This window comes from Engraulis encrasicolus, chromosome 21 (assembly GCF_034702125.1).
Source record: "Engraulis encrasicolus isolate BLACKSEA-1 chromosome 21, IST_EnEncr_1.0, whole genome shotgun sequence".
Taxonomy (NCBI): domain Eukaryota; kingdom Metazoa; phylum Chordata; class Actinopteri; order Clupeiformes; family Engraulidae; genus Engraulis; species Engraulis encrasicolus.
In genome coordinates, this window is record NC_085877.1 from 30,303,010 (window position 1) to 30,319,764 (window position 16,755).

At 44.4% G+C, this 16,755-nt stretch overlaps 1 protein-coding gene across 1 annotated transcript in view; it reads right to left on the reverse strand.

Annotated features, from left to right (window-relative positions):
- Positions 1-946: 946 nt before the first annotated feature.
- Positions 947-16,755, reverse strand: part of cntrob (centrobin, centrosomal BRCA2 interacting protein) — a 38,348-nt gene continuing 22,539 nt past the window's right edge. The window contains exons 12-21 of the mRNA XM_063186567.1: positions 16,013-16,138; positions 15,256-15,389; positions 14,817-14,942; positions 14,346-14,493; positions 12,411-12,522; positions 11,456-11,653; positions 7,191-8,293; positions 4,679-4,911; positions 3,130-3,205; positions 947-1,569 (exon numbers count right to left, since the gene is read on the reverse strand). Of these exons, the coding sequence (XP_063042637.1) occupies positions 1,396-1,569; positions 3,130-3,205; positions 4,679-4,911; positions 7,191-8,293; positions 11,456-11,653; positions 12,411-12,522; positions 14,346-14,493; positions 14,817-14,942; positions 15,256-15,389; positions 16,013-16,138 (2,430 nt within the window). The 3' untranslated portion in view covers positions 947-1,395. The remainder of the gene's footprint in view (positions 1,570-3,129; positions 3,206-4,678; positions 4,912-7,190; positions 8,294-11,455; positions 11,654-12,410; positions 12,523-14,345; positions 14,494-14,816; positions 14,943-15,255; positions 15,390-16,012; positions 16,139-16,755) is intronic.

The following is a 16,755-nucleotide window of genomic DNA, read 5'->3' on the forward strand; positions in this document are numbered from 1 at the left end:
ATGTACTAATTCTAAAAAGTTGGCTGTTGTGCTATTGTCCTGAAACAAGTTACCATATAAGGTTAAGTAATTACACAGTCCGTTGAAAAATTGTGTGCTTTAAAAATGCACAAAAACGGTTCTAACCTGTCAGTTATCAAGTTGTTGATGTTACCAGAGTTCACACACATTCTCACACAACTATTAACCAACTGCACAACCAATTCTTCTGTATTTGTTAAGTTTAAATATAACCATCATCATTTGCTATTTATCAATATTTATATATTCATAATTTATTGACCTATTCAATTTAAGATGCACTGTGCAGGAAATGGTCAAAAAAGGTACTGCAACTATGCTGCTCATTCAAACTGGGCTGCCTATTGCCAAATTTGATCTTTTCATGAAAGTTTAGTAAGTAATAAACTAATATTTTCTAGTATGGCCCAAGTACAGTCATTTTTGCAGCTAAAAATGTCTAATTCTTGACATTCAAAATGGCGGACCATGGAGAAAGATCCCCATTTTCATGTATGAAAAATGCAATTTTCCCAGTAATTATGAATAGAATTAGAATTCTTACACTAATGGCATTTGTAAACTGTCACTCTTCCCCTGAATAAAGAATGGCTTGTACCTTGAAAAGTTAAGTGTCCAGGAGCGCCTCAAGTCTGGAACTCACAGCTGCTCTCTGTCTCTCCTCCTGCCTAATTCTTTGTTATTGTACCATAACAGATAGAGAAGGGCACAAAAGTCAGTGTAGCATTCTTCAGATTAATTACAATGGCAATGTCCCAACCAGGGCAGCACTGAAAGTGTGTGTGTGTGTGGTAGCTGGGGATGGTGGGTTGGTGGGATTAGGTGTGTGCGTGTGCGTGTGCGTGTGTGTGTGTGTGTGTGTATATGTGGTGTGTGTGTGTGTGTGTATATGTGTGTGTGCGCGTGGCACCTTTTACTATTGACACAGAGTTTTCCCATTTCAGTTTATTTCGTCAAATGGTGATGTTGATAACACATTTCCAGTCAAATGGCATAGATTTTGAATTCATAAAGCCTTTTGAATGGATAGACAGACAGCATAAAGATGCTAATGGAGAGCCAAACGGTAATTAAAAAATGACCTCTGTTCAACTCATACAAAATGTCAAATCAAACAAATATACGACAAAAAAGCAGCTAAAAACATCAAAGCATTTCTGAACACTTCATTTACATGAATTAAAAAAAACACTGAACATGAACAGGTGCATTGATACAGTCCTTCAGTCCTTGTGGTAAACTATTTGTCTGGTAGACACAAAACACATACACACACACACACACACACACACACACACACACACACACACACACACACACACACACACACACACACACACACACACACACTTAGCAGAAGTATGTAAATCTCCCTCATCTCCATGCAGTAACCTTGTTGGACCCAGCCCTGTGACCTTGGCATGGTCCGGCCTTGCGACCTCGTGTAGTACTGGTGGTGGAGGAGGAGGTGGTGGTGGAACCATTTTGCGGGGCTCTGCGTTGGGATGCCACTTGACGGACAGGCACCTCTGCTGGTCCACCGCACTCCTGGTGTCACACAGAGGGACAGGGGTTGGGTGGGGGGTAGTGAAAAGAGAAAGGGAAAGAAGTCAGAGAAGTCATTCCTATTAAAGGAACAGTATGTAATTATTTTCGTAGGTGGTCAGTTCTCAACATATGTGTTAGGGTATTCACAAATCTGTCTGGATGATTTAGTGATTATTTACCACCACGATCAATTTGAAATATTCTTTCGGAATTCAATACATTTCTTTATTATTAAATTAGTAACACATAAATACATCAGTCCTCTCCATCTTGCATGTACAGTATATCTAATTTAACTGTTAATATATTAATAATTGTTTATTTTTGTAATGGTAATGAATATCAAGCTGCTATTACGACACATAACATTACAAGTTCAGCATGATTGTGCTCTCTGTTTCACGTTGTGCTCCAACTCCCCTTACCCGTTATAAATCGAACACAAACCTACGGCCTCTTGTGGCTTTTTGCATAAAAAAATCAACAGTTCACATTTCTTGGCTATAGGCTCATTTCGCACCCATTTGTTCCTGGTGTGAGGGGTTGACGGTAACAACAGAACACTGAATTTAGCTTCTCTTTACTATTCACCTCCACCTATTTCGCCTCCATGTGAAGAGTACTTTTATTAATCCCGAAGGAAATTATGGTGTGTCCCTGGCATGAGGGTTAACATAACCTGTCTTCGAACATTTTCAGAATAAAAGTATGTGCTGAAGGAAATGCATTTAAATAAACAATGAACAGTAAACAGTTACCGGGCGAACACACCAGCATCGACAAGATTATGCGAGACAGAATCGCTGGCCTAAGTAGCGAGAGCGATACGAGTGATAAAAGCAACATAGTATGACCGTTAAAAGCCGAAAGCAAGCATTCCAACTCTCCAATTATCTGTGTCGGCTATCGCCGAACCGCATCATAGCTAATTTGCATAAAATTCACTGTGGTCCAACTACAAACTGTCGCTCAAGTCACTAAAATCGCATCTCGTCGCCGAATTCTCTTTTTTTCTCTTCTTTTGCCAGTGACTTCATATAAAATCATTTTTTTTCGTCACCGCGAGTCGCTAAAGTCAGGTCTAGTCTATGCGTGCCATTAACATCTCTTGGCTATTGGCTCGTTTGGGCTGCATTCGTCCCTGGCGCGAGGATTAAATTATATCCTGTTGGGTTCACCTTACTCCTCTCCCTCTTGCTGATCGTCAATCTAGTGTAACTGCTAATGTTCCATTGTCTGTTAATTGGCGTTCATTGGTATTATACAAGAAACACATAAATAGATGTATAAAGACCCATGCACTCATCTTCTTGCTTTAAGCACCTCATCTGCTGAGGTTAGATGTACGGCGTCATGATAAAAAAAAAAAAAACAAGTTTGTGGCTAGAAGAGTAGCTGGATGGCTAGTGACTTAGGAACACCACTAGCCACAGTGGCCTGCAAGCGAAAAAGTGTCAAGCCCAGATATATACGTAATATACTGCGAAAGAGAGCTATTGATTCATCTGGGCTCCGTGTGTGTTCCTTGGCGTGTGGGTTAATATATCCTGTTGGCCTCACCTCACTCCTCTCCAGCTTGCTAAGCTTCTGGTCCAGGTTGGTCTGAACGGCCGACATGTTCTTCTCATACTCCGCCCTAGGGGGCAAGGGAACAGAGCATGACACGCACGCACGCACATACACACACTTGAATTGTTTTACCTGAACCCGCTATTTAAAATGTGGATTCAAATACCGTATTTGCCAGAGATTACACATTTGAGATCGGGGATATATTTTAAAAAGCATCGCCTTTGCCATACAGCAAGGCTGCCTATTGCAGCTGATATTCAGCACACACACACACACACACACACACACACACACACACACACACACACACACACACACACACACACACACACACACACACACACACACACACACACACACACACACACACACACACACACACACACACACACCGATAATGCAAATAGACACACAGACATTAGAACACCCGCCGCGCAGACATTAACAAATGCACTCCCAGATACTCATGCACAAATACAAGGGTACACACACAGCAACAGAGACAGACAGACACACACAGACACACACACACACACTCACCTTGACCTCTACTTTCCCAAATGAGACATGTTACATGCCACCTGTGTTACATGCCACCACTCCTGGCCTATTTATTGAAATAAGGACAGTGCAGTGGCACACATTCCCTTAAGCGTATGCAGTAACAGTGGTTTAGACCGGGACAGTCTGACTAAGCATATGCAGTAACAGTGGTAGACAGGGTCAGGGACAATCTGACATGGTCTTTGACACGCATTACTAATGGCACGAATGCAACACGGCTTGGACACATTGAGGGCCTGGACAACTTCATGGTATATTTTAAGTATATTAAGCATTTGGTAGTGTACTTACAAATGTTGTGTATTGTATTGTAACTTTTAAGTATATTTCCAGGTGCATCTTCTTGATATAAAAAAAGATCTAACACTGCTGTTCTACGGAGTCACACCCTTTATTGGTTGGCTGGTGGGATTATTTTAATGCATGGCCGGATTATCCGTAAGGGCCAGTGGCACAGTGCCCAGGGGCACCAAGCCTTTTTGATCAGTGAGGGGGCACCATAAGGCATAAACATAAGACATAAAACAATTATTGTTCAGAAAGGGGGCACCAATAGTGCACAGGGGCACCACATTATCTTAATACAGTCCTGCAATAATGTGTTGCATTGGGGATGAGCTGAGGGTCAGACATTCCAAATCCCACTGTGATAGTGTGTCAAGTCATAGGTCCCTCTATCTTATTCACTTGCTCGGCTGTTGACTCTCTCTGTCTTTCTTTCTCTCTCTCTCATACACACACATGTACAATCACAAACACGCACACAAACATGCATAGACACAGACATGCACTTAACATACCGTAGACGGGCACACATGCACGGAAGCACACGCACACACGGAAAGACGCACACACACTTATATTTAATAAAACAGCATCACTGATGACTCCACGCGCATGCGCGCACACACACGCGCACACAGACACAGACACAGACACAAACACATGTCCGTCCTTCCTGCCTGCCCCTCACCTCAGCAGATTGGTGTAGAGCTGCTGGATCTGCTGCATGGTGTGTGTGCTGGCAGGGGGCTGGGAGGCCAGGAGCTGGCTGAGAGGATCTGAGCGAGTGTGTGCGTTTAATTTTGTGTGCGTGTGTGAGAATAGGTCTGGTCCTCCCTCTCCCTCTCCCTCTCCCTCCGCCTGTGCCAGCAGAGATGCCATGTGCTCGTCCAGCAGAGGGTCACCGGGCGAGCAGTCCAGCAGCTGAGGAGGGACACAGACAGCATCGGAGAAAAGTGAAAAAATTAAAGCCCACCTGTGTGTGTGTGTGTGTGTGTGTGTGTGTGTGTGTGTGTGAGTGAGATCTGACTTCGCTAAATGTATGTCAGGTACAGCGCCGCCAGTTAGTATTGGCACCCCTTAATTTTATTTACAAATTGTGCAATATATCCAGAAATAAATGGTAATATACACAACTTTTACCATCAGGATCTTTTAATTGAACATTATAAGATATTTGGAATTGGCAAGTATTTATTTCCAAGTGCATTTTGTAATTTCAAGCAAAAACATTTAAAAGGGCATGTCCAGGAATATTGGCACCCCTCCTTCAAGGGTTAATTGCACACTATTAGACAGCAATGGCAGCCTCTGAAGGTTTTGGTTTTCATCAATGACTGTGTTCTTTCATTTTTACAACCAATCCACTGTGCATTTGGTTGTGTTCTTTGGGTTTTTGTCTTTCTGGAGTGCACATGATGTTCAACTCAAACCAAGTGTTCTTGCCATGGTTACACATTTTACTGTAAATGATGATACCTGTCATGTCATGATGCCTGTCATGATACCTGTGATACGGTCAAATCCTCCAATACCTGATGCAACAATGGGGTGACATAATATTATGGATCGGACACCATGCTTGCTTTTTGGTAGGGTGTCCTTTTCCTTAAAGACTTTCTTGCAGAGTATGCAAACATGCTGTTTGTGTGAGTCACTGAAAAACTGTGCTATTGCTTCATCTGACCTTAAAACATTCTTAAAAAGGGCTGTGTTTTTTCATACAGCCATCAGGTGTTCCCTGTTATGACTTTTATTAAGCAATGTGGTCTGCCTTGCTCTCCAACCAAAAGGCACTACTTTGTGTAGTGTTTAACACGGGGTGCTTATTGAAAAAAACTACCCAGAACAGTTCAAAGTTGACCGTCAGGTCTGTAGATGTTAGTCCCTGTGTTTTTTCATTATTTGCACCGACTTCCAAAGACTTTTATCATAATATCTTCCTCTACCCCCCACATCCAAGGATGTTCTTTACAGCTCCATGTTTGGCAGATTTCTGAATAACACAACACAGTGTTGAAAATGGTTTACCAAGGTCTTTTGAGATGACCTTTTATTATTTGGAGGTCTTGTTTTTGTAAATAATAGTATTTGTGGTGTCCTCAGGCAGCTCCTCTGTCTTCAGATTGGTGAAAGACACACAAGATGTAACAGGTGGCTATTTAAACACAAATATCATAATTCCTTGCCTAATTCATGTTCTATGGGCAAAAGCAATTTGTCAAAGGTGATTCCCATTTGTGATTTACCATAATTGAGTCAAATTAGGTTTCCAAAATGGTATCCAGTAAAGGGTGCCAATACCAGTGATCCCGGGAACTTTACCATCTTCAATTATTTCCCTCTCATAGTTTAGTATTTAATGCTGTTGATATTTTTTATATTTAGTTTCAACCACAAGCTATCTATAGAAAAATCATGGTTGACCATATTATTTGTTTTCTGGAGATATGTCCCATAATGTACTTAAACTTCAAGGGTGCCAATAGTACCTGGCGGCACTGTATATAAGCGTGTGCTGTATGGTGAATATAGTACTGGTTAGTGTAATGTCTTTGTGTTTATCTTCTGTATTTATGTATGTATGCTACAAGACACCTTCATTTCCCTCGGGATCAATAAATGATACTCTACTCTAGTCTACTACTTTACCACCTGGGAAACTCTAACTCCCATTGTCATTGTGACCCAGCACTCCACTCCACACAACGATAAATTGCATTTATGCCCCACCCGTGCAAGGGGGCAGACCCAACGATGCCCCAAGGGAGCAGTGCGGCGGGACGGTACCATGCTCATTGCTCAGGGTACCTCAGTCATGGAGGAGGATGGGGGAGAGCACTGGTTAATTACCTCCCCCCCCACCAACCTGGCGGGTCGTGTGACGTCCTAACCCCATAACTACGTACTTGACCCATGACTGTGTTAACAGAGCGGCTATATATTGTAGTTTTCTGCGTTTTATGTGTGCTGTGCGTGTGTGTGTGTGTGTGTGTGTGTGTGTGTGTGTGTGTGTGTGTGTGTGTGTGTGTGTGTGTGTGTGTGTGTGTGTGTCTGTATATGTGTTGTCTTTGTTATAGGGACTTGGGAATTAGTGGACAGGCTCTCAAGAAAAGACTGCAGAGTCACAACGCATTAGCCTTTGATGACAGTGAAAATTGGTCTTTGGTATGACATGCTGCCTGTGTGCGACATCTTCTTACCTTGGAAATATAGTACTGCAGCTCGCTCTGCCTGTCCGCACTGGTAGAAGAGCACGATCCCGGACCACTCGGGCCCTTTGAGGAAGACACGCCGTGGTGTTTGATTGGCGGCCCCCTGTCCAAATCGCTGCTGAGGGCCTCCGAGCTGAAGCCGCTGTGATTGGCCAGTCGCTCCGGGGAGGAGGAGCTAACCTCGGTCTGGCTGACGCTCAGGCTGCTGCTGGCGTTATGGAGAGAGGGGCCACAACCCCCAAAGTGGCCGCTGGATTTCGGTGGTCTCGACCCGTTGGGGCGCTCTGGGACCCCCTGGGACGGGTGTTGGGATTGCACTCCGGCCTTCTGATTCCGGCTGTGTGCCGTGTTGGTCATGTTCTGGTGCTGGGCTGAGGTCTTCTGGTGCTGGCTTGATGGTAGCGGTGGCTGGGTTGAGATGGAGATGTGGTGGAGCTGACTCCCTGTGTTCTGGTGCTGACTTGAGTTCTGGAACTGATGATGTGAGGAATGGACTTGTCCGGAGTTCTGGAATTGATGTGGATTTTGGAACTGACTCGAGTTCTGGAACTGATGCGAATTGTGGAACTGACTCGAGTTCTGGAACTGATGAGAATTGTGAGACTGACTCGAGGTGAAGGGCTGGCCCGAATTCTGCCCGTGTCCGGAGGAGCTGAGGAGCTGACTCGAGTTTTGTAGATGACTCGAGTTCTGGAACTGACCCGAGTTCTGGAACTGACCCGAGTTCTGGAGTTGACCTGAGGTGTGAGACTGCCTTAGGCTCTTGAACTGGTTGGAGCTGTGGAACGGGTCAGGCTGTTGGTGGTGGTGGTGGAACGACTGACTGGTGTTGCTGTGAGCGTGACTCTTGTTAGGGATCTGGTTCTGGGGCTGCCTCGGGTCTCTACTGGGTTGTGTGTGTGCGTCTCCTGCTCTTTGACCTCCTCGGTCGCTCTTCTCCAGGTCCTCCGCCATGTTGTTGGCTGCCTGCTGTTGCCCCGTCCTGTTCCGGGTCCTGTTCAGAGCCCTCCCTCCGACCCAGTCCCCCTCCCCACTACCACCACCACCACCCGCCGCTGGGGCACTCTCCCACACCTCCAGGTCACCACAGCCTGTGGTGGAGAAACACACACACAAACACACACACACACACACACACACACACACACACACACACACACACACACACACACACACACACACACACACACACACACACACACACACACACACACACACACACACACACGAATACATTTGATTGAAAAACAAACAAGCAAACATAAAAATAGCACCAACTTTTCACACACAAACACACACACACACAAAAATCATGGACATGGATACAAATTTATTGTGCAACAAAAAATAAGCACTACAACATTCCAGATCCGATAAGAATACTACCACCTTTTCTGTCCTTTAAACACAGTGACCTAGGGACAGTGGACAAGACTGTCCAACCTGCATACGGTACTTGGCTACACCGTATGTGAGAGAGAGAGTAAGTGGCCGTGTGTGTGTGTGTGTGTGTGTGTGTGTGTGTGTGTGTGTGTGTGTGTGTGTGTGTGTGTGTGTGTGTGTGTGTGTGTGTGTGTGTGTGTGTGTGTGTGTGTGTGTGTGTGTGTGTGTGTCTATTTAAAGAACAGACTTACAGAGCGAAGAGGGACAAGTATATTTAGCCTGTCAGAGATTAAACTGCTCCCTTAATAGGCTTAGGCCACGGGGTGAAAACACACGCACGCAGGCTCACACATGCACACGCACGCACGCACGCACGCTCGCGTGCACTCTTGTTAACGCAAAGAAGCAATTTTGTTGGGTATTGCAATAGAACAGCCATTCTCAAACTTCAGAACACCAAGGCCCACTTTGAAATGTGAAAAAATTCTGGGGCCCACCAAACCATAACGCCCAATATAATATAATATAATATAATATAATATAATATATAATATAATATAATATAATATAATATATAATATAATATAATATAACATAACATAACATATTATTATTCACCATAACAATATAGGCCTATTATTGTAAGTTCTTTGCAGAAAGTTGTGGCCATGAGGGGCATTGGTAAGAATGCACACTGCTCAAAGGGTTTTTTGGGGTCTTATTATAAATAATAAATCAGTAAATACAAATACTCTCTATGCATGTGTATGTGTGTGGGAAACAAATGACTAAGGAGAAAACGACTCCTTAATACTGAATATTAAATCAGCATGGAACAAGCCAGCATTCACAGCTCAGAGAAATATGCATTAGCCTGACATACAGTGAGCTAAATACTAAATGCTCCATTATAGGAGGAATTAGCTTACTGTAGCAAGTCAAAACGGCAATGTTTCCCCTCACAATCGACTGAAAATGATTTCAAATATACATTTTACACATACATCAACACCATAAGCATGAAAATACACCATATCACGACGGCAGATAGAAAATGTAACACTGTACCTCGCAAGTAACTCGTGCAAAATAATTTGCGGTAGATTATTTATCTTCGTGATTGAAATGACACAATGTTTTACCATAAATCCTGCCTAATTGTACACAATAACACGTGAGAACACCAAATAAGAAAGCGTAGGCCTACTCACGATTCTGGACGCACACAAGACATAAGATAACTAAACAACATGTGATGATTATCTAAACATGTGAGAAAATATTATTTTTTTCTAGAACCTCGAGTGGGTCGCGGCCCACCTGAAGTAGAGGGCCGCGGCCCATAGTTTGAGAATCACTGCAATAGAATGTGGTCAGCACAGTACATGAAGAATGTGCTACAGTTAATTTGAACAAATAAACAATTAATAGTGCTATAATGTGTTGCCCCTAATACATTATATCTTTGCTACACCGCTTTCTACAGACACTGTCTATTATTGGTAACAAATTAGTTGATTTTGATTTTAAATTTAATTGCTTTAATTTTTTCTCTAATCCTTTTATATTTCTCTTCTCATTTGAATGCTTCAAATCGTATTTCATCTACTGTGCATTCTTATGTTTTTTTAATTTTTGCAAAGCACACTGAACTGTATCATGTATAATGCATGAAATGTGCTATAAAAAAGGCTTGCCTTGCCTATATCTGCAGTACATACAGCACATGTCAGAGTTACACATGTGTTGGGGTTGAATCATGGTTTAAGCCACTTGGCGCTGAAGGGATTTGGCCCCTGAGAAGAGAAGAGGGATCACTTCAGGATTCAGCACTCACTCAAGCACGCGTGTGCGCGCCACGCACACACACCCACACCCACGCACAAGTACCGCACACACCCACACACATCCACAAGTACAACACACACATAGTACAAACGTGCACACACACTGAGGCTAATCACACACTACTGACGCTTCGGCATGGATGGGCTGAAAGCAAACACACACACAGACACACACAGACACACACACACACACACAGACACACACACACACACACACACACACACACACACACACAGACACACACAGACACACACAGACACACACACACACATATATTTAATCCAACAGCTCACACACTATTGTAGTAGTGTAGTAAGCCTGGGTTACAGTACTGTAAATACACCCTACTGCTCTTTGGGCACCGCTCCCAGATTGCCCAGCTTTACCCAGGTGCTTGTGAATAGATTAGGTCACTTCAGGTGAGGTAACTAACTTGGGCCCATATGAAATGAATGACTAGCAATGTAGTCTACACCAGGCTAGAAAAGGGGACTTTTGGTCGGAAATACTGGTCATCTTTTTTTTTTTCTTTTTAAAAAATTATTGCAGATACTCTGGACACGGCTGCCAGATAGTACAGTTGAATGTGCACGACAAGGGGTCATTTCAGCGAGGGTCACTTGGGGCTTGTTTGAAAATAACAATGCATTGCCATTGCAAATGCATTCTAGACTAGACTAGAAGTCACTACAGTGACTTTTCTTTCAGGCGATAGTGGCTTTACTTTATATAATGCCCCTTAATTACATACAGAGCCCATTTCTTTTGGGCCCTGCTCTCAAAACTTGCCCAGCTTTGAATTTTGACGGCTTTTGCAGGAAGGCAGGAAAGGAATGTGTGTGTGTGTGTGCGTGCTGTATGTGTGTGTGCTGTATGTGTGCGTGCTGTATGTGTGCTGTATGTGTGTGTAGTGTGCTGTGTGTGTGTGTGTGTGTGTGTGTGTGTGTGTGTGTGTGTGTGTGTGTGTGTGTGTGTGTGTGTGTGTGTGTGTGTGTGTGTGTGTGTGTGTGTGTGTGTGTTACCTGTGAGGCCAGTCTCGTCCAGCTGAGGTACCAGAGGAGCAAAGACGTTACTCTGATTCAGCAGGACGCCATCACTCTCTACCACCACTCCTCCTCCTCCTCCTCCTCCTCCTCCTCTCTCCACTCCTCCTGTCTCTCTCTCTCCTCTCATCCTGCCATCCCGCTCTCTGGACAGATGGAGCACTACTGCCTGGGGGACTGAGGCAGGAGAAAGGCATTGACATTCCTGTTAACTTAGAATGCTTACTGTATGCCTGTACTATATTACTTTGTACATCTACATATGTGTACTAAGAACGCAAAGCCACATACAGTAGTTCAAGTATGAGAAAATTAAAGTACTAACGTCAGTTCTGGCCAGGCCATGGTAGTCAAGAAGCTTGCTGCCCTCCCCTTCATCTAATTAATTCCTAATTGATCCAGGTGCATTCCCTCAGCTGATAATCTTTCTTCCCTAGCGATTGGCCACACGGCTTCGGCACGCCTTTTAAATTCTATCCACTTCCTCTCAACTGTATGCTGCTCGGTTTTTGCTACCCACCACCTCCCCTGCTCCACCTTGTCGTGTATGATGTGACATCTTCTCTTGTCACGTCGCTTGGCTCTGTTCATGGGGGGTTATCTCTCGCCCTGTCCTGCTGGGGTGAGAATTCCCTAAACTGCTGCTGCCCCCTGACTAAATGCTTTTCCATGCTGCTCATGGAAATAGGGGGGTTCCTCCGAACAGAGCTATACCGCCAAATGTAATTCATAATTTCAATAAAAGAAATTTCATTTATATTCTTCTCTTGTGTTTCTTGACTGAAATGGTTCTGACAGAAATATGTTCTTTTATCACAAGTGTAATCTTGTCAAGCGTGTGTGTGTGTGTGTGTGTGTGTGTGTGTGTGTGTGTGTGTGTGTGTGTGTGTGTGTGTGTGTGTGTGTGTGCGCGCGCGCGCACGTGCGTGTGTACCGGCAGGGTGTGTGTTGTCTGTGTCCACTCTCTTGCAGCTTTTGGTTTCCACGGGAGAGGAGTGGGACTTGATGCCGTCCCACAGAGAACGAGGAGAGAGAGCACCATCCAACTGACATGCACACGCAAACACACACGCACGCGTGCACACACACACACACACACACACACACACACACACACACACACACACACACACACACACACACACACACACACACACACACACACACACACACACACACACACACACACACACACACAGGGGAGAGGGAAAAGACAAAGACGGAAGGAAAGAGCAAGGAGTGTGTGCGTGTGCGTGTGCGAGTACATAGGGACAGAGGGTGAAAGGGTAAAGTGAGAGGGAGAGAAAAAAATACATCAGATAGTTCAATATTCTGTATTAAAGGGGTATGCCACTATTTTGGGGCTTACTACAGTTAAAATCGTTGGCTGGGGTTTATAAAGGTGGTAAAGTGTCTTATTTTTCATGTTAAGCGTTGTCTTGCTTTAAGACAAGTTGAAAGAGGCAATATGTCGCTAAGCTAGTGAAAGTCAATGGATCCGTGTAGCATTGTAGCATGCTACACGGATCCATTGACTTTCACTAGCTTACCGAGATATTCCCTCTTTTAACTTGTCTTAAAGCAATACAACGCCTAACATGAAAAATAAGACACTTTACCACCTTTATAAACCCTGGCCAACGATTTTAACTGTATTAAGCCCCAAAATAGTGGCATACCCCTTAAATACTATTGCAGCCTCTATTACTACTACTGCTACCACTACTACTACTACTACTACTACTAATAATAATAATAATAATCATTATGATATACAATAACATTTATGCATAAATAAAAATGCATGAATAATAGTGTGCCAAACCTAAATAGTTACAGATGTTTTTATATTATTTAAATAAATTGATTAAAGGTGGAATTGCAGGTTAACCATTTTAAGAATATGTACTATTATGACATCACGTTGGGGGTTTCGCAGGCTCATAGGAGTCTATGTAGAACCTTAGAATCCTGGGGGAGTTCCCCCAACGTGATGTCATACCTGCAACCCCACCTTAAAATAATAATAAAAATAAATTCTTCCTGTGTATCAACCACAAGCCATCTATAGCAAAATCATGGTTGACCTTATTATTTGTTGTCTGCAGATATTTCCCATTGTGTGCTTAAACTTCAAGAGAGTCAATACTAATAGGTGGGGCAGTATAATCTTTAATGTATGTCCTATAAAAAGCGTTACATGGCAGCGTTCCAAGGGAGCAATAGGTCACTCTGTATGGTCCAACATAGCACCGCCACCAGTAGGGTCAATTGGGCATTAGCCCCTCAGTGTTTTACCCCCTTAAGCATTAGCCAATCAATGGCAGGGTATTAGCCAAGCGCAGATTAGCCATTAGCCAATCAAGGCTGAGGATTTCAGTCGCGTAAGTGTGATGAGGCCAAAGCCGCCAAGCAAAAAAGCCCCCACATCATATAATAGACTCAAGGCTGGGGCGTAATATCCTAGCCCTGTGCTGCGTTTCTTGACAACGTTGTTAACGTTGTTAAGCATGTTAGAAACATAGTTGGAGGCAATGCAATTTCCCATTGCGTGGTTAGCAACAATGCTGTTCAGAAACAGGGTCTCGCCTATCGCCAGAGTACATCGCAAATGAGATATACTATAGTCTGTTTGTTTAAAGTGTTATGTCTGAGTATGTGGTTTATGTTAGACCTCGTCTCTCTTGTAGGAAGCCTTTAAGTCGCTGACTCCCTGGGAGAAGACACATCAACGGGAAAAACATGACTAATAATTAAAAAATATAATAGTAATGATAAGAAATTACTATTCACAAATGAATATTACTAGAAATTAATAAAGACGGCTACGATTCTGACCATCCCCCAATGTTTAGTCCAAGAGTTCTACCTGATCCTGATTGGCCAGCAGCCTGAGGGCCTCTGTCCAATGGGAGCGCATCATGCCCTGCAGACGAGACACTAGCTCCGCCCTCTGGTGCTCAAGGCGGCGCTTACAGGTTGCCATGGAGACCAGCTCTTCCTGCATGGATGACAGCCTGCGGGAATTGGCAGAACAGAAGTCACACACACAGACAGACACACACACACACACAGACACACAGGCACACACACGCACAGAGGACCCAATAGATGATTTACTTTTAAACTTAACCTGGTTTACTCCTGAACCAGCTGTGTAGTATAGGCCCATGTACTTGCACACAAAACACACACACAAATGCACTCGCGCACGCACACACACACACAAACGCTCTGTTTTGTGTAAGAGCACACAAAAACACACTTGCAAACACCAACAGTAACAGAGGTACTTGTGGTCCTGCTGTCATGCGAGAGCACACAAAACACACACACATACTTGTTGTCATACTGCTGTGTGAGTGTGTGCATCTTCTCGTCTCTCTCCTTTAGCTGGGTCCTGAAGTCCGCCTGCTGGGCTGACACCTCTCTTTCATGACGACCGCTCAGGTCCAACAGCTGCTTCCTACAAACACACACGCCCACACACGCAGACGCGCACACGCACGCACGAACAAAATACATGAAATATTTCAGCAAGAGATTCATAACTTGTAGTTTGGCCTTGGTGTGTGTGTGTGTTTGTGTTATATACCTGTGTTCTTCCAATAGTTTGGCCGTGGTGTGTGTGTGTGTGTGTTATATACCTGTGTTGTTCCCGTAGTTTGGGTGTGGTGTGGTGTGTGTGTGTGTGTGTGTGTGTGTGTGTGTGTGTGTGTGTGTGTGTGTGTGTGTGTGTGTGTGTGTGTGTGTGTGTGTTTGTGTGTGATATACGGCACCTGTGTTGTTCCCGTAGTTTGGCCGTGCTGGTTGCGTTCTCTTCCTGTATGAGAGCGAGTCTCTGGGTAACCTGCTGCTCCACTGACAGCTTCAGCTCCACCTCCAGCTGAGAACGCTCCGCTTCAAAACGGGCCTAGACCACACACACACACACACACGTCGATATACAGTTATTTAAAAAAAATATATATATACGTGCACCCACGAACACAGGCGCAGGCTAGAGCATGACACGGGAGTGGATTTTCAGTCCCGTCCCATCCCGGTCCCAGAAAAAAAATCCCATCCCGTCCCGTCCCGGAGTGGAGTAAAAGAAACAAATCCCATCCCATCCCGTCCTGAGAAGAATGTCTCCCAATCCTGCCCACTCCCACTCAAAATCAATCCCACTCCCGTTTCATAGGCTTTTTAAATGAAAAAATAAGCAAGCATTCCCGCTCCCATTCATCTTTATTCCCGCTCCTGCCCGCTCCCGTTCATCTTCAAAATTTTGACTCCCATCCCGCGGGAATCCCGCAGGACCCGCGGGACCCATGGGAATTCCTGAAAAATGTCATCCTCTAGCGCAGGCACACACACACACGCTAAAGAGGTTGCTTGTAGATGACATGACGAAAACAATAAGCCACAGGAGCCTGTTGGCACAAATACTAACATCAAGCCCAGTGTGTGTGTGTGTGTGTGTGTGTGTGTGTGTGTGTGTGTGTGTGTGTGTGTGTGTGTGTGTGTGTGTGTGTGTGTGTGTGTGTGTTATACCTGGTCCAGGGCGCGGTCCACCCTGGCAGCGTCTCTCTCCCTCCTCATCTCCTCCAGGGCCTCCTGTTCCTCCGCCAGGCGGCCTCGCAACTCCTCACAGCTCTGCTGAGCCTGCTCAACACTGAGCTACACACACACACACACACACACACACACGAGCACACGAACAAACACAAACACACAAACACACACACACACACACACACGAACACACGAGCACACACACACACACACACACACACACACACACACACACACACACACACACACACACACACACACACGAACAAACACACACACACACACACACACACACACACGCGCACACACACACACACACGCACACACACACACACACACACACACACACACACACACACACACGAACAAACACACACACACACACACACACACACACACACACACACACACACACACACACACACACACACACACACACACACGAGCACACGAACAAACACAAACACACAAACACACACACACACACACACACACAAACACACGCACACGCACACACACACCAATATTCCTTGAAAAAGATTACTCTGGGTGATCGTAACACAGCCTAGTTTCATAACATCAAGGCTTAGCCGTCTAGTGCAGGAAGACTACACACACACACACAGACAGTACATTTCAATAATGTGCGAGAATATGAATTGTGCTATACAAATTAAGTTACTATTATATTATTATATGTTTGTAAGTGTGTGCGTGTGCGT